The 26,090-nt window shown below is 39.7% G+C and overlaps 1 protein-coding gene across 2 annotated transcripts; it reads left to right on the forward strand.

Moving 5' to 3' along the window:
• Window positions 1-375: 375 nt before the first annotated feature.
• LOC113648059 (leucine-rich repeat-containing protein 52) lies at window positions 376-20,205 on the forward strand. 2 transcript variants are annotated; one of them, XM_027155084.2, is made up of 3 exons: window positions 376-503; window positions 1,383-2,137; window positions 17,760-20,205. In XM_027155084.2, exons 1-3 carry the CDS (start codon window positions 460-462, stop codon window positions 18,077-18,079), a joined length of 1,119 nt encoding a protein of 372 aa, XP_027010885.1. In that variant the 5' UTR covers window positions 376-459; the 3' UTR covers window positions 18,080-20,205. The 2 variants fall into 2 exon arrangements, with proteins under 2 accessions (XP_027010885.1, XP_047657417.1); XM_047801461.1 differs by lacking the exon at window positions 376-503 and adding an exon at window positions 936-1,253.
• The last annotated feature ends 5,885 nt before the right edge of the window (window positions 20,206-26,090 follow it).

The following is a 26,090-nucleotide window of genomic DNA, read 5'->3' on the forward strand; positions in this document are numbered from 1 at the left end:
CAAATTATATTCACATAAACTCAAGCTGGCATGGATTCCACAAGTTTGTGAAACTTTTTGATGCTTTTTAGATCAATATTTATTCGTGCATTATCTGAACATGGTTAGAGGTTAAACTTGAGGCAAATCTGACCTTTTATACAAAGCAGTTAACATGATCAATATTACACATTTAATTATTTAATGTATGTAACTTATATGAATTATGACTATGTATGGATATTATTATGATTGCTCTATTTTGCCTGTTATATAACTGCACCAACTAATGATACACTGCAATACGCTTTTGTGTGGAGGTTAAGTGTTGGGAGGGGAGGCATACATTAGATTGCTAAACTGATAATAGTCTGTCTCTCTCTCTAGTGAGTGAGATGCCTACACACACTTTGTATTGAGATGACAGACAGTCACACGTGCCACTGAATGAAATGAAAGAGAGTAGCTGATGCAGCGCTGATGAAGGGTAACCACAACGATGCTTTCCTGCTCCCCTACAGAAGGTCTGTGTCTTTCATTCTTAACCAATACTAACGCATGGCAAAAGTGAATGAAACACGAATTCTACATGTCTTGCACTGGACCTTATCTTTCACAAACACCTGAATGCGTCACAGTCGGGAACGAGCCTCTTCTACGACCTGGACGACTGTCGGTATCCGCTGTGTCCCAAGAGCGCAGATAGACGGACAATCCGTTCTTGATACTCAAAAGGCTCGCAAATAAAAGGGATACGATATAAACACTAACAGTGTATAGACAGCCTCTCCCGTTCTCATCTCTCTCTCTCTCTCTCTCTCTCTCTCTCTCTCTCTCTCTCTCTCTCTCTCTCTCTCTCTCACGCACGCACACACACACACACACACACACACACACACACACACACACACACACACACACACAGACCCGCGCGCGCACTCAGACGCGCGCTCACACACACACACACACACACACACACACACACACACACACACACACACACACACACACACACACACACACACACAGCCAGAGAGACAAGAGGCAAGTCGCAACTTCAGAGCAGTTTACCTGTGGCGGTCCACACGCGAGCTGATCTGTGGATACCTGACCCTGAAACAGAAGACACAAAGTATATTTGCCATCTGCGAGGACGGGAAAGACAATTCGGGGAAACCTGTCATTATATCGCAGCGAAGGCTGACGCCAGTTGACTTTAAAGTAAATACGATTTATCAAAAGGAACTAGATTACCGGGATCACGGTCACTTCAGGTATTAACGATGGACTTGTGCGTGAGGCACCGAACAGCTAAGTAGCTGATGATGCACATGGTTTGTGTGAGCACAGGTGACTGTTAGCGAAATACACAAAGTAACCCGCTTCTTCTTGTGAATCCCCAGATTGCGCTCGTTCGAGCAGACGTCCCGTTTCCCACAGCCTCACGGGCTCCATGAAGGATGCGCGTGCGCTCGGGCACACGCGCTTGATGAGGCGGCCGGTGCTATCATGCGTGTGTTGGCCGAGGCCAGCGTTCAGTGCCTGCGGCTCGCCTTCCTGCTGATGGTGGCGGCCGGCGCGGCGCCCTCTCCGGCTCTGAGCGCCGGCTGCCCCGAACGCTGCGTGTGTGACGAGCAGCTGGTGGTACAGTGCGCCGGGCAGCGGCTGAGCGTCTTCCCCGTGGACCTACCGCTTGCCACGCGCCAGCTGATCCTGAGCGACAACCGCATTGGCGAGCTGCCGCCTCTGCAACTTAACTATCTGTCCGACCTGGTGTACCTGGACTGCAGCAACAACTCTCTGACCGAGATCTCAGAGTCGACCTTCGGCAACCTCCGTAAGCTCGCCTACTTGGATCTGTCGTTCAACGCGCTAGCGCGCATCGAGGACCGCACGTTCGGCGCACTCGTCAGCCTTGTCATGTTGCGCCTCACAGACAACCCGGGCCTGTCCGAGATCCATGCGGACGCATTCGCCGAAAATACCGCGCTGCAGGTTCTCGACGTGAGCCGGAACAACTTGACGACGCTCAACGTGAGCACTCTGGTGGCGCTTCCAGCTTTACGCGCTCTCGGCCTCAGCGGAAACCCTTGGCGCTGCGACTGTGACACTGAGGACCTCTGCCTGTGGGTGCACATCGAGGGCTTCAAGTTTCAAGGTGAGCGATGCGCGCGGTCTGGAAGGGCCGTGCAACTCTGCCTCACTTAAATCCCTTAACTGATAATCATAGAAAAATTCCACATTGTTCATTTCTATTAAGAAAAATTAAGAAAGAAAGAAAATGACTAAAACAGAAACTGTTTATTCTGTTAATGTTTTATTTTCTTTAATAATACATTCATAGTAAATATTGCACTTGGGATACGTCTCAAACTGCACTTTACACTAAATTATATAGGGCGAATATATAATAATCCCTAATAAAGGTATAGTATGACTCTGGCACTGATCTCTACACACTGACCTTTTTACCTCTTTTCCACCCAGCCCAACAACACATATAGAAATAAATAATCTTGCAACTACAATAGTAAACAAATACATAATTCCAAACAGTGTTTGACTTGATGTGAGGACAATTGCACAAAGAGCAAAACTGTAGGTGTTCATCTAACACAGGGGTTTTTGATGTACTCTATGTTTAGTTTGTATAAGTCATCCAGGGAAACTTAACATTATTTCTTTCTGTGTGTGTGTATGTGTGCAAGGAGAGTGAGAAGGAGAGAGAGATCAGCTAATGAATTCTCATTAGGATTGAGAGAATCGCTGCCTCTTTATCAGATTTATCACACTCAGATCTCTCTATCACATTATTCAAATCGCTAATTTGATATCAACCATCACTCTCAGTGGAATTGAGGTCAAGACAGTTGAGGATACCCAGAGAGAAACACAGAGACAGAGAGCATTTGTCATGCCAACTTTTAATCCTTATGCCAACATTTAAAGATCTGCTACTGAACAAGGTGATAGCTCTGCACAGATGAATGCTTACAAAGACCTTGGTAATTAGATGCCATTTAATATAACCTGAATCTTGAATTAATCAGCTATGCAATGTTGTGATCCTACAGTTTTGAATATTGTGACGTGTAGTTTTTAGTCACAGATTACTGTGAATGATTGTAATGTGTAGTTTCTAGACACAGATTACTTTGTTATTGCTGAATAACAAACTGGAGAACAGTCCATCTTTGTCTATTCCACAGCTCATTTCTCTCTCTGCTATCACCCTCTCACTCTCCCCTATGATTAGCCCCTATATGACGTTTTGGTGTTGCTGTGTCTGCAGGGAGTTGTGGTCTAATTATATCAGTTTTAAGTGGATATGAGTGTAATTTCATTTGTTATTATGTAATCCAATCAGACCTCATCTGACACACCATCCCACTAAAGCAATAATAACTCCTCCCTCTTTCCTTCTGGCCTCAAACATGTGTGTGTGTATTCTGTCATGCTCACCTGCAGTAAAACAGTTTCTCCTGATGTGGAGTAACTGCAAGTCGAAACGTAACAGATGAAACTCATATTCCCTTTCAGACATGTTGTTAACTTTCTACTTATATGTTAGACTTGATCTGCTTTGATTTATAACAAAAGCCTCTGTTGGTAATTGACACGAATTTGTTTCTATTGCACTGTTGTCCACTACATAATTTAATTATTAAAAACAGATTATATGAAGGTTACCTTAAAACTACTGTTGTAAACACATTAGTGCCTGTATGATATTACCTAAGAACTAAAAGTGAATTGAGGACAAAGGCGTAATTATGGGAAAGATGTGGAGTTTAGCTTCAGTGCAAAACTGAAGAAGCCATAAAGAAGACTTTGTTGCTATTTGAATTTCCCTATAAATGATTTCTTTAGTTGTTGTTGTGTTGATTTTTAAATGAATATTAGATGTTCACCTGTTTTTATCTCTCTTTTTTAATATTGTATGCAGTCATCTAGCCTGATAAATATTTTGCATTAAACTTGTATATGGCAAATGTTGAAATTCTTTCTACCTGATAATACAGTTTAAGTTTGCATGTATGAAGAATATGAAGAGGACAGTGTTAATTTACAGTAATATCATACATGGTGTATTAGGTTTTGTAGTTGTTTCTTCGCAATCTTAAATGAACTAAATGGTCAATGCTAAATGGTTTAGGCAAGATATCAATATATATATAGTAAAAACCCCACTTTTTTCTGATTTTAATATATTCTTTATCAGTTCTAGTTGCTTGGATCAGCTTATTCTGTATAACCTAGCAGTTAATGAGAGTTAACAGTGCTTGTTTTTGTACACAAATGCTATCAGATCTCTAACCCTAACCTTTTATTACAAACATTCAATGTAAATAGACCATTTTGAACATTCTGGATTAGGTTAGAGTGTTCTTTATGGTCTCATCTTTGACCAGGCCTTAATATAAATCTATGCAATATGCTCTACACAGTTAAATCAGTAATCCACCCAAAGACAGATGCCTCAATGTGTTTTTTTTTGTTTGTTGTACTGCTTGCATGAGGTGCAGGTATGCATTCTAATACAAGTATGATGTATATCCTGACCTCTGGTGCAGTGAAAGCTACATAGCTGGGCCTGGCTGGTGCATACAGAACGGATGGGGAGTCATGTGGACGCACCAGATGCCCTGGTTAATGGAGTTTGATTTGAAGGGCAGCCGTTGCCTTTTGATGAGGGCATTATGAACGGCCTTTCAGTGTCCTTGTCAAAAATATTTGGAAATAAAGATGTATTAATCTTTTTTTTTTTTTTTTACAGCTTGAGGATTACTGAAAGGATAGAATAATATCAGGATTTGTCAAACATGTTTTTCTACCTCTGTCTCATATTTATGGCTTTCATTTAATTACCCCTTATCCTTAAAACATTTGACACTTAAAGGATAAAGCAAATGTGAGGAGTTGGATTTCAGAGAAAAATCAATTATTCTTTGGACAATAATCATTTTACGCCATTGTTTTAGAAACGTAGTACTCAATATCTTGTTGAATTGTAATCATGGAGTGGAAAGTTTCCAGCTTGTCTTTTCCCCTGATGTACTTTCGGATGAGTCATTACCTGTCAGAGTGATGTGTGATTGCAAATTTAGGACAGTGAATCACAAAGATGTGTTGCTCCTGAACGCTTTATTGTCTAGTTGATTCTAAGGTATTGGCTGGAAATGTTCCACCACAAAATAAATGTGAGTCCTGCATCAAACTGGCTTTTTTGGATTCAAATCAAACTGACATATACCGGAGAATGGAGTTGCCCCAGTCAGATTCCACTCCATTTGATTTCTAGGCTGAGAGGGAATACTTTTCATCAGTCAAGTCCATTTATTGCCCTGTACACATCCTCAACCAGACTGACAGACACTCCTATGTAAAAAGCACGCCATCTGTCAGCTTGAATCAACAGCTTATCAGTTTACGTGGATAGAGTCAGCAGGTCACAGAACTCATTACAGCATTAGAATTACTGCAGTAGAACATTCATTATAAGAAATTTATTTGGAATAACGGCACTGATTTAAAACCATTTTAACTAAATAATTTATCAGATTGTCCTAATTACAGTCAAGCTACAAAATTTATTATGATTTCTTGAACTTCATGGAACAATTTGCACAAGCTCTAACTAGCAAGAGTGACAAATTTAAATGTATGTTTTATAAAAGAAAGATGAAACACGAATCTAACCCCTAACCCTAATCCCATTCTTTGCAACTTCATATAAATTGACTTCATTGGAGATTTATTTACATTTGCAAACATGAGACCATGTTGAATTCTTTAATGTCTTCAGCCGTCAGTCTGGCTATGGTTCATTTGGAAGTGTTCAGATGACACCATGCAGGTTGTGTCAGCAGAAAAAAAGTAGACTGGTAGTCTAGTGATGCACTGATGGCTGCTTTATTACTTTGTTGTGTTGCACAGATCACTCATCTGCCTCAAACCCAGGAGAAATGGTTTCAAACGACTGTCAGAGTGAGATTTGCTCTTGCTTTGGCTTTTTAAGGCATTTAGATATGAATCAGTAAATTCTATCCTTAAAATAGTGGACACCTGACCATCACAGCAATATGTAGTTCTCCTCTAAACTGTTGCCACAATGCCACAAAACTAAGCAAACATATCAAACCTGATCCAGCTTGACAATGTCCCTGTGCACAAAGTGAAGTCCGTGAAGACATGGTGTGTTAAGGTAGGAAGAAGACAAGTGTCCTGAACGGAGCCCTGACCTCAACCTCACTGAACACCTCACTGGAACATTGATTAACCCTGGACGTCCTCACCCAACATCAGTGCCTGATCTCACTAATGCTCTTGTAGCTGAATGACTGACATATAGATTGGTGTAGATGACACTATATTGTGACCTACAGGCCATCTATGTTTATTTGGAGCAATAGGTCAGTTGGGGGACCGACTGACTCAGTGTCACTGTCTTCCTAAGGGATGCAGCAAATGATGTGTGTATGTGCGACTTTGCTTATGTGTGTGAGAATATGTGCATATCTGGACTGTGTGCGCAGCAGAAGTGGTGAAAGAATAGAAGATAAAATCTAAAGTGTTGAGTGTTGTGCCCTCCAGCAAAGCACTGTTAAAAAAATAAATCAAAGGAGAGTAAGAGTGAGAGCCAGAAATAGATGAAAACAGTGTTACAGCCAAACTATGACATTGCTCTTGTTCTGTATCTATACTGTAGGTCTCTGCTTCTTGCCCTATGCACATTTACTCACTACGGGTAGGCAGTGGTATGGCATGGAGCTTCTAGGCATAGAGCCAAACAGCGGGTAGACACAGGGCTGTGGTTGAATATTCATGAAGAGAGGGAGAGCCTCAGAGCATGTTTAGTTGCCAGCCAGTCCAGGAATCCATATATGGTAGTTGGACAAAGAAAACATGATTGTGTAAGAATGAAAATAACAAACAAATATCTTAGACACAGCTGTTTTCCAGTATGAAAGCTCTGGTCTGAGCTGTGCACTCACATCTGAGTCTTGAGATTTGTTTTACTCAGTAGAGTTTGATTCAACGTTACAGAGTCATTCATCATCACGTCTGGAGCGTCTTCGATGAGGTGGTGTGTTTGGTAATGACCCAAGTGTAATCTGCAACCCAGACGAAGGTCACCAGACAGAGAGTAACCGTAATCTGTGTGGTAATAACCTCTCTTGTCACCAGCCCGGAACATTAAGATGTACAGGAGCATGCATTTTTCCTACAATACAAAAAAAAAAGCGTCTTTTAACGCTGTGACACTTTTTTGATTGCTTTTTGATGTTTCTTTAATTAGTTTCATGGTGACCTCTGATTTTATTCCCTAACCTTGTGATTGTGCGTTCTCTTTGGAGCAGTGTTTGTGGCAATTTATTATTTATTTGGCACCGGACACAAGAGGAGAGAAGCGGTCTGAGCAAGGTCACTTTATCACAGGCCATTTGTATAGAACAATGTGGTGCTATTCTAACATTGGGGTGTAGAACACATTAGGGCACAGCCAGTGACATAGTGAACAATAACACATATGGGAACAGTCCTGCAGCCCATTCATACTGCTAAAGGCAATAAAAAATTTTAATCGAGTGTGCTTTACAGAATATACATTTACTGACTACTTTATTAGGAACAACTGTATACCTGCACATTTATGCAATTAACAAATAAGTAAATTAGCAGTGTGCGCCATAAAATCACACAGATACATGTCAATAATTTTCACATCAAACATCAGAATGCGGAAAATGTGATCTTATCAACATTGGAAAGATTGGAAAACATTTGGAAGATTGGTAACATTTTTCCTGTCCAGTTCCACTGTACCCTGATGTGGTCTTCTGCTGTTGTAGCCCATTTATTTTTAGCCTTGATTTACCTTCCAAGATGCTTTTCTGCTCACCACAGTAATAACGAGTGATTATTTGAGTTATTGTACACTTCCTGTCAGCTCTATCCTATCTAGAAATTCTTTGGTCACTTCTCACACTAACACGGAGTTTCTGTCTGCAGAACAGCTGCTATCTGGATGATTTTTCTGTCACATGACTGGCTGATTAGATAACGTGCCATAAAAAAGTATTTGTTCTCTCCTGATTTCTTATACTTACACTGGTTACTAAACTTCACATTAAATTAAAGTAATATAAAGCAAGAACACAGGGAAGGAAATACAAATCACAGATTTAATTTATTAGGTATAATTCCTTTAACTCAGCCACTGAACTCACTGTTTAAGGTCTTGTCACAGCATCTCAATGGGGTTTAAGTCAGGCAACTCCAGAAACTTAATTTTAGTCCTATAGAGCCATTAACAATTGCGTTTGCTCTTGTGATTTAGCCCAAATGCCTTCCTCACTTTTCTGGAAATGTTTTATTTAAGTGGTGTTTAGATTCAGCAGGACTGGCAGTAATCTAGCCTGCATGGGTGTGTAAATTCTAACACCTAATTATTAATGAAATTTAGTTAATTGGTGATCAGTTAATTGAATGATTGAGGTGGCAGTTACTTTTTTCCACACAGGATAAAGTGGTGTTGGAAAGCATTTTTTCCTTCAATAAATGAAACGATCACTTGACTGCATTTTGCATTTACTTGGGTCGTCGCAGGCTACTTTTCATTTGAATCGATGTAGCTCAGTTGTAGCACTGAAAATTGATTATTCGTGCTTTGAGGTCTGTTTGGATTTAGAAAATAATTGGGTCTGTGTTCACTCTCTGGTACAAAAATGTGAACCCGTTGAAGCATGCTTTTATTTCACACCTTTTAGCTGCTGCAGTATCATTAGTCGTCCTTCTTAAATGTTCTAACTAAACATTAGTGAGACAGAAATCTAAATCCCCACATGAATAATGGATTTTTCTTACAGTTACTTTTTCCATTTTAGGATAGTTTTTAATAGGCCACCTCTTTTAAGGGCTATGGAAGTTAGCATGTTAAGCACAACTGAGGAGGTTTCAACTGCCACATGCCACTCTTCCATTAGATCTGCCAGAAAGTAGACAGGGTAAAGGGCAGAAAGTAGTAAAACACTGAAATGGATTGCAGATGGTGAGATGCTGCATAGAAGAGTTCACCATAGTGAGCTGAGCTCAGCATAAAAGCACTGTGCAGTAATTCTCTCCACTGCGCTGTTGTCTGTCTCTCATTTCATCCTCATTGTTATGCAGAGAGGAAGTAAGGCAGAAATCTCATAATTCTTACCTTCTTATGTTCTTAAAAATGAACATATGAAATTACATAATTAGAGTCTTCAGAGGGAGGCTGGTAGCCCCACTGTTTCATTGCAGCCCCGAGGGTTAACAACTAAAATTAGCTGCAATACAAGAAAATGAGACACATTGCTTCACAGAGAGAGAGAGAGAGAGAGAGAGAGAGAGAGAGAGAGAGAGAGAGAGAGAGAGAGAGAGAGAGAGAGAGAGAAAGAAAGAGAGAGTGTGTGTATATGAAGGGTGCATTTGGGAGTATAGGGATAAGATGGATGTATACTTGAGGATGTTTATGACAAATAATGCATCACAAAATTGGCAGAATGCTGTAATAGGAGTTAGATTTTACCTTTCCTCGCTTTATTGTGTTCATTACCACATAGGACAAGACCTTAAACAAAGTCACAAAGTGACTAAGCGCAACCCATGTGACCATTATTCCTATTTTCTTCTGTTTCCCTCATTCTACACACGTCAGACCTCTTGTATAGCTTGGGCTATCTTTATACAACTAATAACCTGTCCTTCACTTGTGCTAGACTCATTTCATCTCCTTTTATCTCTCCATGTCTGCAGTGTCTGCATTTCATATTTAGGCTAATTTTAGGATCTTGGATTAATATTTGAAAAGATACAAATGTCTTGGTAATAACATATGAGAAAAAGGTGTATAGTATACGAAAGAAAAAATGGAAGAGTCAGTATAAATCTGTATTCACTTTTTATTTATGTATCTTCTGTTCTTCTGTTAGGGACAGGTGCACTGTTTCATTCATTCATTCATTCATTCATTCATTCATTCGTTTCAGTAAGTGATTAATCCTGGTCAGCGTTCAGTAACTTCAGGGACTGTGGGTAAAATTCAGGAATGCCCACAAGGATGGGACATCATTCCATCGCACACACACAGTCATTTACATCTAGTGGCATTATTACACTGCCATTGCCATGTTTTGGAGAACTCAGGCATCATGTGCAACACCACACAAGACACAGTTACATGAGCTCAGGTGTAAACTGGAAACACGCTACCTACGTCACCATCTTCTTCTCTCTATCCCCATAATTCAGCTTTTAAATTCCTGTCAGTTAAAATGTAATTATAGTATAAAAAACATACTTAGCCACAGATACACTGATGTCTGACATTTAGAAATAGCTGTACTGTAGTAAAGCTTCTTATTTAGGCTCCTCTGAGCATCTGTTCATGGACAAGGTGACAACACAAGCTGACACAGGAATGTTTTATCCTTTGAATCCTTAGATTAAAACCAGAGAAATGTAAAATTAGACTAGGGAAGACCTGTACTTAAGGAGACCCATGTGGTATATGCTTTGGGGTGGTTGCTGCAAAGCTGCACCAATGTTCATTAACAGGGGTGATGGAGCAGTCAGTCTAATGCCAACTCAGCTGTATTGATACAAGCCCCTAGGCTACCTCACAATGTGTGTGTGTGTGTGTGTGTGTGTGTGTGTGTGTGTGTGTGTGTGTGTGTGTGTGTGTGTGTGTGTGTGTGTGTGTGTGCAGATGTACTGTTCTGAAAACCGCTTCGTAAATCATCTGACACTTATTCACTTCAGGGTTTACAGAATTTAAGCTGAATGAGGAAAGTTTACAGGGCTGATTACCCTATTTACACCAAGAGTAATTTAACATTTCTGCTTGCACAGTTGTTTTTAACAGCTGCAATGCTCAAAGGAGTAGTTTAATTTGTAAAGAGAATTTATTGTTCCAAGTGTTCGAAAAAAAGCAAGAAGACTGCAGTACATTTTTGCGTTCTGGTGTATTCCCTGCTGTAACATTTTAGCTTGAGAAGTGTGTTTAAATAGAAGCAAGGTTCAATGTTGCCCGACAACGCTATTAGACACGGCTTTTACTGAGTCATGTGGAAATCCACTAAACTGCCCAGGTGGGATTATATAAGCCTGTCAGTGCAAACCCATATTGTGACAAGCTTCTTCATGATATGAAACTGCTGCCGAGATATTCTAGTAACCGAAATTTCTGTCATCATACTGTATGTTCATTGAGGAACTACTTTGGCACGGGGTTTGCAGGAAGATTTGATGTCAGATGTTAGATGATTCTAGTAGCAGGTGTTCTGGTGGAGGAAAATAACAGAATGAAAGAAAGAAAAAAGAGACAGAAATCTGTCAGATCTGATGTAGTGCTGAGCTTTTCTTAGACAGTGCGCCATCTGTGTCCTTTGGATGAAGGAGGATGGATGAAGTAGACTACACTTGCTTTGTTTGTTGCTTGTTGTGACTGTCTCTGTGTGCATGTGCTCCTGCTAGCAAGATATGAACAGCTCTATGAAGCTTATACTTAATGAACCACTTACAACTCGTCATGATTCTAATTAGGTTACAGAGTATGAATTATGCCTGCAGTGAGTAATGCAGCCCCAAACCCATTCCAGCTGGATTAGCTATAATTTTACTGGCAATAATTTTACTGGTGTTTGGAAATGTTAATAATCCCAATGTTCAGGGTTGAATTTAGCCTATGTTGTTTGGGGGCTGCAGTCAGAATGTCCACTGGACATCATTTAAAATTAAATAAATTTATTTTATTGTAATGGATAACTGCACACTACGCCTGAGATAGGCACAGGCTCCCCGTGACCCGAGAGTAGTTCAGATAAGCGGTAGAAAATGAATGAATGAATAATTATTATGATTTCATTTTTATTTATGCTGTTTTCTTGTTGATCATTATTCCCAGTCCATTTCACAGTATACTAAAATTCACTGTTAAAAAAATAAATGGAATTCAGAGTAAATAATTTAAGAATAATCATGTGTAGTGTAATATTTATTCAAAATACTTTACAAATGAAGAAATGCTTAATCGTCTGCCTCAACCGTAATATTAGAACCTCTTAGAAATTCTGTGCTACATGAACTTATCATGGAAATGTTTATCCAGGAAATATTATCTTGTAGAAGAAATGACAGGCTGTGGTGACCTTCAAGGCGATGGATGCAATTTGTCAAAGTTTTATGATTTATTAACAAAATATTGTGACTTTTCTGCCTCGATTTATTACAACTTTATTTCAACTTTCTTGCAGTATCGTACATGCTATAAGGAGCTTTAACTTTATTCTCAAAATATTATGATTTTGTTTCCTGAAATCTTGCATCATTATTTTTAAAGCCATGGATCAAAACTATTCTCACAACAAGACTGACAAGATCTTCCATCAGTCTTATTGTGTCTCTCTGATCCAGTAGCAGTGTCTGTGCATTGACAACCTGCCACAGTGTAAATGTGTCCATTCTGCATATACATCAGTAACCTACAGAACAAACAAGCTCTCCTAAAACCTCGATAGCTAAGACATAAACTCTGGCTGAAGGGAAAATGGACATCACAGAGTGAGTGTAGAGGTTTAAGCCAAAGCTCTGTGCATTTCCAGGACTTTTAGATGCAGCTATCATTCAGTAGCTTCCCACCAGCTTCTCTAAATCTCCCTCAATACTCTCTCCCTCCCTCTCTCAATCCACTTCAATTTATGTTTATGTGCGTAACATTTTATCAACAGATATAAACACAAGGCAGCTTTAAAGAAGTCCTGACGTAGAGATATTTATTTAGTTTCCTAATGAACAAGCCACAGGAGACAGAGACACTTCTTGAGATGAGGAAGAAAGGTATGATGAAGATCACACAGTGCTGAGTGTAATTTATTATTACACTGTCACTGTCAGGACGACTTGGCACTGCAGGAATATGTTATTGTGTTAATAAAATAATGTGCTTTAATTCAACATTGACACACTTTAAAGTTTGTTCTTGCAAATACATGCTGTTTACCTGAAAATATGCATTCGTATGGGAATATTTACGAGCAGGGGTTTTCTCACATGGTGATAGTTCTCTCGCATGGTTTTGCGACTTTGCAGGATTTTTGCAGCGTTCAGTTAAGCTGACTGGACATTTTAAGGTGGCCTACCTCGCAGGAGTGTTGGTGTTAGAGTTGAAGTTAATGTCAGCATAGCCAGAAGCAGACCCTCACTGTGAATTCTTAATTTCCGATGCTTAACAATCCAAGCAGGACATCACGCTAAAATCACCTTTGAACACAGTTTATCTGTTTGCATCAGAACATGGGCAGAGTACTTTCATTTGTCCTTCAGATTGCAATAACTGGAACATTAGCTTTTGACCACACTTTGTTTCTTCAGCACTTTCTGATACATACCATGTCTTCTGATACATACCATGTCACAATATTCAAATTTCATCTACATCTACAAATCAATTTTCATATAAAATGGTATTGGCAGATAGTATTGCAACTGTGGCGGTCAGACTGCATGGTGGGAGCATAATCATTCATTTAAATCAGAGTATTGTCTAAGTTACTATATTGCAGTATGTGATGTGGCCTGCTTGTAATAATGCAATATGCAACATCACATTATAGTGGCCATGTTCCTTTTGGTTATATTGTGTCCTCGGGAAGTAGATGGTGTGTGGGTTGTTGAGTGGAATGTGTGTGTGTGTGTGAATGTGTGTATGTGAGAGTAAGAGAGAAAGAGAGAGAGAGAGAGAGAGAGAGAGAGAGAGAGAGAGAGATGCAGATGAAACACTTGAAGCTTGTTGAATCGTGCATTTGTGTGTAATGCACTAAAAAAGCACTTTACATTGTACCATAGTTTTGAGGCTGTTTTCACACTCTATGTGCATAGGTTTTCTCCAGGTTCACTCCTCCCACCTCCCATAAACTTACCAGTAAGTATACTATGAATCGCCACTTGTTATAATTTTGATTAGGATAAAATGGCTATTAAATTAACGAATAAATGAATGAATGAGGGACATGGTGGCTTAGTGGTTAGCACATTTGCCTCACACCTCCAGGGTTGGGGGTTCGATTCCCGCCTCCGCCTTGTGTGTGGCATTTGCATGTTCTCCACATGCCTCGGGGGTTTCCTCCGGCTACTCCGGTTTCCTCCCCGGTCCAAAGACATGCATGGTAGGTTGATTGGCATCTCTGGGAAATTGTCCGTAGTGTGTGTGTGTGAGTGAATGAGAGTGTGTGTGTGTCCTGCGATGGGTTGGCACTCCGTCCAGGGTGTATCCTGCCTTGATGCCCAATGACACCTGAAATAGGCACAGGCTCCCCGTGACCCGAGAAGATAGGATAAGTGGTAGAAAATGAATGTATGAATGAATGAATGAATGAATGAATGAATGAATGAACGAACTAAACATTTCTAATAATGTATTTGGACAAAAGTTTGACAGTTAAAGCTCTGGTCAGCTGATTGGACGGTTAATACTTTGAGCAACTTTAACTTTCACCTCATCAGATTATTTCAAACTCCTTTTGGGTAAAATTGTAGAAGTGTTTTTCAAAAAATGATTTACTTCAAAGTTAAATATGTGGTGTTTATTTAAATGTAGATAAATGTAGATAAATGACACATCATTGGCCATGCAAATTACCTGTGTGTTATTTTAGCCTCGAAGATTATCAAATGTTTTTTGAGTAGACGTGACTGAGAGGATGTTTTAAATAGCATATTGATCACTGCCTGTTGTTTGCCAGAAATCAGGGATAGACAATGTGGAATGAAGCAGGACATAGTGCTTTCCTTTGCTGTGAAGGGATTAAAAGATTAATACGATGATACATATATGAATGAGAAAATGTCAAGCACTGAAATAAACACTGATTAAATGTGTTGTCTATAGACAATACAGTACTGCAAGTATATTTTATTTTAACAAGATGGTTTCCATCCTCTTTACTGAGAGCTTATACAAAATAGCAATCCAGCACATCTTTTTAGATCATGCATTCAGTTAACTGGTCCTGAAATTGATTGATATGGATAGTAAATTATAGTAGACACTAAGTGCCAGACCAGGGATGGAAACCTGACCAGAGATGGACCTAGAATGGAGTTAGAATATTTGTGTATTTTAAATGAGAATAATATTTGGACTTGGTCAAAGTGAGAGAGAGAGAGAGAGAGAGAGAGAGAGAGAGAGAGAGAGAGAGAGAGAGAGAGAGAGAGAGAGAGAGAGAGAGAGACTTTCACTTATCAGGCTTTTGAAGGGCACCTTCAGTGATCTCCCAATCTCTTTGTCTCTGCTTCCTCCTGCATTTCTGAGCTCAGTGACGTCGAACCTCTTACTACTGATAACAATTCTTAATGCCCATGTTATTACTGCACATTCAGCCCTAAACCTTGCCTAATATAGCTTATGTGGGAATGCAGCTTTATAATCTGAAACCTCACTAGTGTAAAATGTGCATCCAGATCTTTGCACTGGACAAGTGTAACAGTCTGAAAGAGGGGATGTAAATTTATCCCCTTTCATAGTTTGGAATGGGGGTTCATGCTAGCCTTAGAGATAGACAGATGAGCTTATGATCCAAAACAAACATGCTCATCGGTCAAGCATGGTGTAGGTAATGCCATGGCTTGGGCTTGCATGGCTGCTTCTGGAATGAGCTCACTTAATCTTTACTGATGCTGGAACTCATGATGATATTATAGTAATAAACTAGAAAAAAGGAAAACCAGGGAATTTCACCTGAGGAAAATACCGATATGCTTATGCACATGCCCCACTGCAGGGAAAAAAACAGAATATGGAGACAAGTGTTTTGGCTCCCAAATACAAAATCATTTATAATGGCAAAAGACACAATAAAAACTCTCAGTTGGAGTCACCAATGAGTAAAATTGACACAAACTAAATACAAAACAAAATCATACGTACAGAGCTGCAACTTATCAGCGCGTCACACGCACCTCCCGAACGCCAGCAAAGGGAAGCATCCCCTCATTACAACTACAAGGCAGACTGGGCAATGAATTACTCATTACTTTATTTCACATTACCTACCAGCATTGAGCCCTGGAGTCTTCTACCAAAGATGCTATGTTCTACATTGTTTGTACATCTAAAGGTAACTATCAGCAAATGAAGACAAAATCCTGATCTATTGTTTAACATTCATATTGTGACCTCAATCCAAGCCTTCAGTCTGTAGCAAATACTAAAGTACCGGGTTTTGCATTGCCAATGCTTTCAGAGGGAGCTGTAAATAAAGACCCTGGCATTTAATCTTAACTAACACACAGTGTGTATTGCACACTATCTCACACTTCACAAGCTTAACTTTTGTTAGATAAAATGACACGTTCACTGTATGAACAAATTTCAACGTAATAATTATGCCAAAGGTATACATCCACTTGATGGTGTAATACAACCTGAGCTTTCACCAGAGCTAGACTAGCCCTCGGTGGTGCAGGTTTGCCCAATCTATTTTTAGATTACATTAAAATTCAATATCAGAACTGTGTTTAGAGACTGTGTTCGATTTGCTGCAGTGGCAGGGTGCAGAAAGCCTCAGACATGATCCCCATATAACAGTCTTACCTCAGCCGCAAGGCTGGCCAGACAGTGTGACCCATAGATTATTCATCAGCCATATTTTTCTGTCTCACTGGCAATGTCCCTCTCTCTTTCTCCCATTTCTTTATGCTTTATTGCAATGTGAGCGTCATTTGATTAGCACAATGTATTATAGTAATACATCAAATTATTACTGCCATCACTAGATGTCTATAAGGAAAATAGAAAAAATAAAAAGTGCATTAATGTGTGCGCGTGTGTGCGCGTGTGTGTGTGTGTGTGAGTGTGTGTGTGTGTGGGTGAGTGTGTGTGTGTGTGTGTGTGTGTGTGTGTGTGTGTGTGTGTGTGTGTGTGTGTGTGTGTGTGTGTGTGTGAGTGTATGTGTGTGTGTGTGTGTGTGTGTGTGTGTGTGTGTGTGTGTGCTAGATCTCTCTGTCAAAGCACAATGTAGAGCTGACAAGCTTCTGCTGGGCTGCGCTCTGCCTCTGAGATAGGGATGATGGTTACTGACCTGTATCCTCCTCTGGGGCAGAGGCAAAGGGCTTTAGTGTATATGTGTGTGTGTGGTGTGTGTGTGTGTGTGTGTGTGTGTGTGTGTGTGTGTGTGTGTGTGTTTGCACATGTGGGTGGGTATAGGGAAGAAACCGAAGAAAAAGAGAGCAGAAATACAACGGGGCAAATAAGCTCTATAATCTCTTTAGTAGCAATATAATGTCTGGCTGGATGAGAAAAACATCAAGTTCACGCTCACAAAAATAAAGTGGTGTAAGATGTCTCTTATTATTTATACAACTTTTATTATGTATTTATGAAAAGCACAGATTTTAGTCTAAAAAAAGCAGATATCAAGAAATTACTCACACCAAGACAGAACGTATTGTATAAAACAATACTAAAAATGTATTGTATAAAACAAATGACCCAAAAGCACTTGGCTAATGTTGCTGTCTAGTGAACTTACTCACCAGTTTAAAATTGAAAATCATTGAAAATCATTTGTGCAAAGTTTTTGTACAAAGTTGGACATTTTCATTTTCAGTTTTTACTAATTGTCACACAGACTCTCACATATTTGTGTCTTTTCATTTTACTTTTGATTTGCACATTTAAATTTATCTAGAGTCACATTTTTATTAAAGAATTTTTCAAAATATTCATTCTTTGTTTTTGACCTCTCCTTTAGATGAAGGTCAAACGGTGTGCCAGAGTCCAGCGGAGCTGCGTGGCCGTCGCCTGGCTGAGGTGGGCATGCAGCTGCGCTCTGAATGCCATCAGGGTCTGGGCTACTGGGACTACCTGTTCTTCATTGCCATTGGCTTCGTCATCTTCTCAGCAGGCACCGTTTCAGCCTGGGTGATGGGTGTGCTCATGGTGCTCTATGAGCGCTACAGCAAAAGGAAGAGTGAGGAGGTGGACAGCTTAGATGATGAGAACGTGCCTATCCGCAACGCTGGGAGTAGCCATGGCAACGGGGACCTGAGCAAGCCCAGCATGCAGGTGTGATCAGGGGGTTGGATGAGGATGACGATGATCACCGCTACCCCCTTAACACATAACAGGAGGACAAAAAGTGGAGCAGTGGAAAGGATACTGGCCACTAATTACCAAGATGGAGTATGGCATTTTTAATGACAAAGGTGACTTGAATGCACTCTGTGAATGTGTCAGAGTAGATGTTCCGTTAAAAGGAAGGAAAAAGAGAAAAATCCACATAGAGTGCATTTATTTCCCCCCAGATTATCATTTTGGGTTCCAAGTAGTTTTAAAGCTTCGGAGTAAAGTCTTTGGATCTGTGGGCTTATATCTAGTAATAACAGACTTAAACCTGGACACTGTGTGCATGTGTGCATATAAATATGATGACAGAACAGGAGATTGAACAGGTCCCAGCCTAGCTGAACAGAATAAACTCAGGCAGAGTGAAACAGAGAATGAGACCTAGTCCCCACTTACACTGGTTTTGGTTGCTGTTTTTTTTCTGGCCTCACAAGCATTTTCAGCCCATTTCCAAAAAAGCTTATCATTTCAAAAATGAAAAATGAAAACATGATGGGCTTGCACACATGATGGGTTTCTGGCCAATGACCTTTACATCATTTCCAACATTTTCATTTGTTTTGACATGTATGCCTCAGCATCGCTTGTATATGATCAGTCGAACATGAAATACAATTACCTAATACAAAAAAAACAAAACAAAAAAAAAACAGCATCTTCTCCAGTCTGGTCCACCAGAATTGTGGACATCATGTGGTAATCACACATCAGTTCACTCTCAGTGGTTAAAAATGTTGTTTTCAGAAAAGGTAAATTTTGAAATTTATCAGTGTTAGTGAAGACTAGGCCTGAGAAAGAGGGGCACGGCATATACAGGTCGCTGATCTCTGACATCTGGGCTGAGTTAATGACGTGTTAATAATGCTCTTATACATTCTCTCTCTCCTACACATTTGCTTGCTTAGAGAGTGATTTAATGAGATGGGATGGAGTGAATCACAGGGCAGGCTGACTGTCCCTCTGTCAGGTCAGTGAGTTAAGGGAGGGAATGAGGGCTGATATGAATGACTCATCTAGAAAGGAAGAGGTAAAAAATGAGTAGTGCGTGCAATAGATAATCTGTAAAGCTAATTTGCCAGAGAAGGGGGGGGGTTGGGTTGGTGGTTGGGGTTGATCATTCAGCTGATTGTTTGATCAGCCAAAACACAATAAGCCAGTAAGTTTGTATGCACTATACCCCTAAGCCTTACACACAGTAAAACCAGTGCAGCCTGAACATACCGCATATCACATACGGCATAGGTGACCCTGATGGCAATATTGTGTGTGTGTGTGTGTGTGTGTGTGTGTGTGTGTGTGTGTGTGTGTGTGTGTGTGTGTGTGTGTGTGTGTGTGTGTGTGTGTGTGTGTGTGATTTATGAAATTATGAAATAATTATGAAACCATTGTCTGCATGCTGTGGCTTTGGCAAGACTCAGCCTTAAGCTATGTTCACACTGGTTATTTTGCAGTCAAGTGCAGAAGTTTGTATACACTTAGGACAAATTAAACAAGAAAAAAAAATAAGCTTCATGTAAGTACATGTAAGAATGTTCCCAGTGGCACAGCAGTGCAGTGGGCAGCTCCCAGTTTGATCCTGAGCTCATGTTACAGTCTGTGTGGAGTTCCTCATTCCAGGAGGATCTACTGCTGCATAAGACTCAAGGTCATAACACGTAACACGTAAAACCAAAGAAAAACGGCCCATCAACTCGAGAACACTCTCTCCAAGGACAGTCTCCTCAATCCTGAGTTCAGCAAATGATGTTGAAACATGATGAAATATGGCTGCTTACAGTGTGAAATGTAAAAATAGAGCAGAATATTTGCTTTAGATCAACATCCAGACGGATCCTCACTGATTGTCCAGTTCTGTCTTTTGAGGAGGAAAATATACAGAACTCATCACAGTTAGTTGGTTAACTCAGGGAGAGAGAGAGAGAGAGAGAGAGAGAGAGAGAGAGAGAGAGAGAGAGAGAGAGAGAGAGAGAGAGAGATTTTTAAGAGAGAGGTTTTTGAACCACTTTGCAACTCGAATGCAGTTAATGACGCATTCTGATTTTCCATTTTTGAGGTAATATTTCTATTTTGCTCTGCGAAGAAAGGAAGGGAGGGAGGGAGGGAGGGAGAAAAGATTTTTCTATTTTCGAATTCTGTTCACTTATACATGAATTGTAAAATAGATTTATAGATTTACATTCAACTTCGCTCGATTGTTCCTTGGCCCCATTGACTGCAATGTTTCTCTCAACTTCAATTTCAAACTGCTTTTAATTCTCACTCAGTATGTGAAAACATACAATTTTGCCAGGGTTTCCTACATCATTAAAATACTTATTAAATATGATGATTTAGTTATTATGTGTAGAAATGATACCTCAACTGTATAAGACTTGTGGCTGCATTCACACTGGAAGCAATGGTGCTTGCTTGGGTGAACACAAAGATGTGTTTGTATGTATGATCCTGATTGGGAGGAAAATACTGTACATGTAGTTTGAACACAGAAAGAACTCAACCTTCTTTGACCCTCATGGGCAGTAATAAAGCCTCCAACCATGTATGTCCACTTGGTTCTCATCTTTTATTCTTACTTCCTCTTGCTTGGAAATAAAGCGTGGGAGCATGGTTGTCATTGTGAGGCCCTGTTTGTTTCCGAGCTGCTAAATCTGTCTGCAATGGCTTTAAGAGCTTAGCTCCATGTGCCGTTTTGGGCCTGAGCTTCTCTTTAACAGATATCAGTTTTGGCATAGTTTTATGATCCCTTCTTTCCATAACATACCTTATGTTATCCCCACCGTCCTTTAACCTAGCGCACCCCCACCTCATCAAACTCCCACCTGTTACCTCATATCCAGCCTTACTTCTCGGGGTCAAACAATGTACGTATGAGAATGAGGGCTTTGTTAAGCACAGACATCCTGTATCTCTTTTTGTCACTGGTGCAGACTTATCATCACATCATCTAGCTCTCTTCCTTTTCTTCTCCACTTCTTCTCCTGTACATCTGACTGGGGAGAGTTTCAGGTTTCAGCTCTCAAACGAGTTTAGTGACAGCAAACCTATTGGGGTTCTGAGCATGCTCAGAAGCATTAACGCCTCTCAGGAGAGATGGTGTAATAAAACTGAAGGCTGAAGAAGAGGAGAGGTGATGAGTATTTGAGCAGTGTGTGTACAGATGTGCTTGTGTGCAAAGGAAATGTTAGGACACTTGTATGTCTGTATGTGTGTATGTAGTGAAATATGGTATTAAAAAAACACATAGCCAGGAAACGTGATTTATAGGATGTGTGGGTTAGACACACACAGAAAACTCTTTCATGAATATTAATGTGCAGTTGTCTAGCCGATAGAGCATAGAGCATTATATGTTTAGTCAGGTTAAAACAACAGTAGACCTTTGAAGCAAAACTTCCATGATCATTTCCTTTTGGCACTTCAGCCCAATGCTTACCAGCTATACAGCAATGTGAGAGAGAGTAAGAGTGTGTGTGTGTAGATTGGAAGAGTGAAACTATGACTGATAATGCAGAAATGGTGGCTTGTGTCAGAGAAATCTCAACACACATACACACAGCAGTAAGAGAACCAAAGTGGGGTTTGTGTTTATTCATCTACATTGTTTTTGGTGTCCCACATCCTGACACACCTGAGCCACATAACTGATCTTTTGACTTCGCTATCTGGCGGAAATGTGTTTGGAGCTGAAACTGATTTATGAAACACGAAGATTGAGATACTCTTAAGTTAGTAGACTGACGGTATCTCTGTTGCTGCTGATTTAATTAGCTCTCTGTGGAGGGAAGTTTTGTGTTCTATTTTATACCATGCATATGCAGTAATGCTGCATTAAACATCAGTGCTGAGGATTTCCTATTCTCTTCTCTTCTCTCCTCTCCCATTTCTTCTTGTGCTCTCTTCTGTTCTGTTCTGTTCTGTTCTGTTCTCTTCTCTTCAATATCAATATTATTTTTGCTATTGCTATAATTATTACAATGACAATATTACAATTACATCAACAGATGCCTACAAATTAAAAAGTAAGAGTGCACAGGGATTTTTTGCCTGCTCCCCTACTCTCTTCCACCCCCTTCTCTCACACTCATTCTCTTGTGCAGTTCTCTGTAACCCTCCCTTTTGTGCTATTTTTCCTCTCTTTGCTCCCTTATTTCTGCATTGCTGGAGTTTTGTGAGGAAGGATAAAGCCCAGGCTTGATGCATTGAGTTACAATACACTGCACTGTTATTGTGTACAATTACAGGCCAAGTGCAAAACTCATTTGAATTATTAAAGGCCCACATCTTTCATGTGCCAGATGTGAGAATTGATTCAAGACACTATGAGTGCTCTGTATAAGATTTTTCTGTATCTGTACAGTAGAAAACCAACAGCAAGAGAGAAGGTATAGTCCCGAGGATCAGCGGGACGTTTAGAAAAGTTAGTTTCCTCCCATCACGCATTGCATTTTTTTCTCGTTGCTCTGCTTGTCTGCAGTTGAGGAGGCTGAGAGGAGAGGAGATGTGTGCTGCAGAGAGGATGCACAAAGCCTAGATGTACACATTTAGACTAACACACACACACACACACACACACACACACACACACACACACACACACACACACACACACACACACACACACACACACACACACAGAGCTACATAATGGCACTTTCTTGTCATACTTTAATTGTCGATTACTGATCTCTCTTATGCCTCTTGCTCGCTCTCTATTATGCCTCTTGCTCGCTCTCTATTACTCTCTTGCATGAGTTCAGAATGCTGCAGTAGGATTGAGTCTTGAGTCTGAATCTAAAAAAAATCTAAAGTCTTTGTCATGCCACAGCTACAGATTCAGCTTTCTGCTCACTGAGAATAACTTACTCACGTCTCTACTACAGCCAGATTTCAGCCTTTTAACCTACACAATATAAATAAAGAAAAGAAAAATACAATTATAATCGATTTTTTTTTTAAATAAATAAAGGAAGTATATCAATTTGTTGAACTGACCTTGGGTTGACCTGATCGTGCCATAGAGAGTGTGTATGCAGGATGTCCTGTAGATGAAAGCCTGTGTGTGTCTGTATTATGAGCTGTGTTTCTACTTACTCATGATCAAACGACAGCAGGAGGCTAAAGTGCACAGATTTATCACATGCTCCATGTCTGCACTGCACCTTACACTAGCACCTTACACACACGCACACACACACACACACAAACTTCCAAACTGCAAAGTACATTATGTGTGTTCTTTATATACTATTGCATTATGTATTATTATAGGAGAATTAACTTACTGCAGTGCATTGTGTGGTTTCAGCAGGACAAAAAATGATAATATATGTAATAGTAAGCCTCTACAACTAGTGCACTATATAGTAAAGTGGGTATTCTTTTATACAGGCAGACAGAATTATTATCTCCACAGATGTCCAGAGAGAGAGAGAGAGAGAGAGAGAGAGAGAGAGAGAGAGAGAGAGAGAGAGAGAGAGAGAGAGAGAGAGAGAGAGAGAGAGAGAGAGAGAGAGAGAGAGAGAGAGAGAGAGAGAGAGAGAGAGAGAGAGAGAGAGAGAGAGAGAGAGAATAATAAAAATCCTGGGTTAGTTACGTTGCTCGTAAGTGAGGTACAGAATGAAATCCGTCATTTAGAATCAACAGCACTTTCTGCCCCAAAGTGTGTCATCCACATGGTTCTGGCAGTGTGCCACTGCTCAGTAGGAATTTCACGTGTCTCTTTGAGACAGCTGTATGCTCCTTACTGTACGTTAGAGGTGACGTGCAGAATCACACAATGGCCCTGACCTTTTTATGGACCCCGACCTTGTAGCAATGCTGCTCTTATATATAAACACACACATTGTAGTTGTACTATGGCTTTACAACATGGACTTTTTTTGTTTTTTGATATTTGTATTTGGGCAGGGTCTTTCATATGTGGGTTTGTGCTTTAATACACAACAATTTGTGTAGGTTCATTTGACCTACACAAACGTGCACTTGACCTTCACCTGATGTATAGTACCAGTCATAAGTTTGGACACACCTGACTGAATGTATAATATTTAAGTTTGTTCACAGACAGCATCAATTTCTGTGATCTTTGAATAGATGCTACTGTTGAATTTTCTTTTTTTTCTATTCAATTTTTATTTTATTGCACTCTTCACTCGTCCTCTAAAGGTTAGTTGGATAGCTTCCACTTATTCGGAGTCCTTTCAGACTTCGCATCTTCCATTGAAAAATGTTTTGGATCGTTATTTAATTACTTCAGGCAATCATTAAATGGATGCTTTGGACTTCAGATGCATATTGTTTTCATTGAGAGCCTATTAAAAAGAGAAATGAAAGTCAGTTAAAAGAGTGCACATGTTTAGGCTGATATTAATACAATAAGCCTTACTTCAAATGCATGTCACAATATACTCATTGTAGATGGTGAAAGTATATAATCCTGCTTAAAACTACGTGTGCAACGTTAAAAGTTTAATGTTAATAAAAGTTAAACGTTAGTAGTCATATGGATGCAAGAATTTTAGCACGGGAAAACTAATACTGTCCAAATAATACCTTTCATCATTTTCAGTGTATTGTAAACTAAAGCTGTCTTCTGTTTCTGAGAAACATATTCTTTAATTTAATAAGTTGCCAATGTATGAATTTATTTTTAAATTGAAAACCACAAATGTAAGATATTAAAATCTAACCATTTTTAAAAATATGTAAAAAACTTTCTAAAAACTCATCTGTCCCCCTATTTATTATTAATATTAATATTAATATAATAATAATAATAATAACAATAACAACAACAACAACAACAACAACAACAACAACAACAACAATAATAACAATAATAACAATAATAATTATTGTTATTAATGTTATTATTATTATTACTAGTCTATTTTTGTATTTTATCTATTATTATTATTATTATTATTATTATTATTATTTATTTTGTTGTTTTTCATTTATTTTTTGCTGCAAATGTTTTACTGTACGTAGGAACTTCATGAGGACTGTTGAAAACTAATCCCTGGCAGCTCAGCAAAATAATGAAGCTGCGTCGGCAAAATAACTAGCACTACCAAATACCAAATCTCTCTTTAAAGCCCAGAAGTACCTGAACTATAACATGAACTACAGTATATTCGATGTCATTAACATCTTTACTACAATCAACATGTAAAGTAGGTGTGTTTAAACTTGTACTGTATCTCACCAAATGACATACAAGGATGGCTTAGACATGAGTACACTTCCCTCAGCAGCCTTCTATAAGGCCTCATATTTTTCAGGTGGTTTTCACACTGGACATAATTTGCTGTGGTTCGAATCTGTGTGTTAAGTGTTAGGTGCAACCTCCCACACTGTTGATATGGTTTCACACTCACTTCATTCTATCAAATCCCAAATAATTTGCATTCATCTTCACAAACACGCATGGGGAACACAACCATATATACATTTTATTATTTAGGTGCTATTATGTGCTGTACAGGAGTTTGCTGTACATGTTCTCCCCATGCTTCGTGGGTTTCCTCCAGGTACTCCGGTTTCCTCCCCGGTTCAAAGACATGCATGGTAGGTTGATTGTCATCTCTGGAAAATTGTCCGTAGTGTGTGAGTGTGTGAGTACATGAGAGTGTGTGTGCCCTGCGATGGGTTGGCACTCCTTCCAGGGTGTATCCTGCCTTGATGCCCGATGACGCTCTTCGTGACCCGAGAAGTCGGATAAGCGGTAGAAAATGAATGAATGAATGTGCTGTACAGCTCCTGCCACTCACGCTACATGTGTGTTGTGAAGACTAATGATGTCATCATCGGCTAAAACACACCCACAGGTCACTTTATGTCACTTAAGTGCACACCTAAGTACGAGTCATGTCCACATTCACAGGAATCGCGGCACAGTTCAAGAAGTCTTTGGTTTGAAACTACTCTGCACTTCCTGCTCTACATACTGTAGCTG

Source organism: Tachysurus fulvidraco, chromosome 16, assembly GCF_022655615.1.
Source record: "Tachysurus fulvidraco isolate hzauxx_2018 chromosome 16, HZAU_PFXX_2.0, whole genome shotgun sequence".
Classification (NCBI taxonomy): domain Eukaryota; kingdom Metazoa; phylum Chordata; class Actinopteri; order Siluriformes; family Bagridae; genus Tachysurus; species Tachysurus fulvidraco.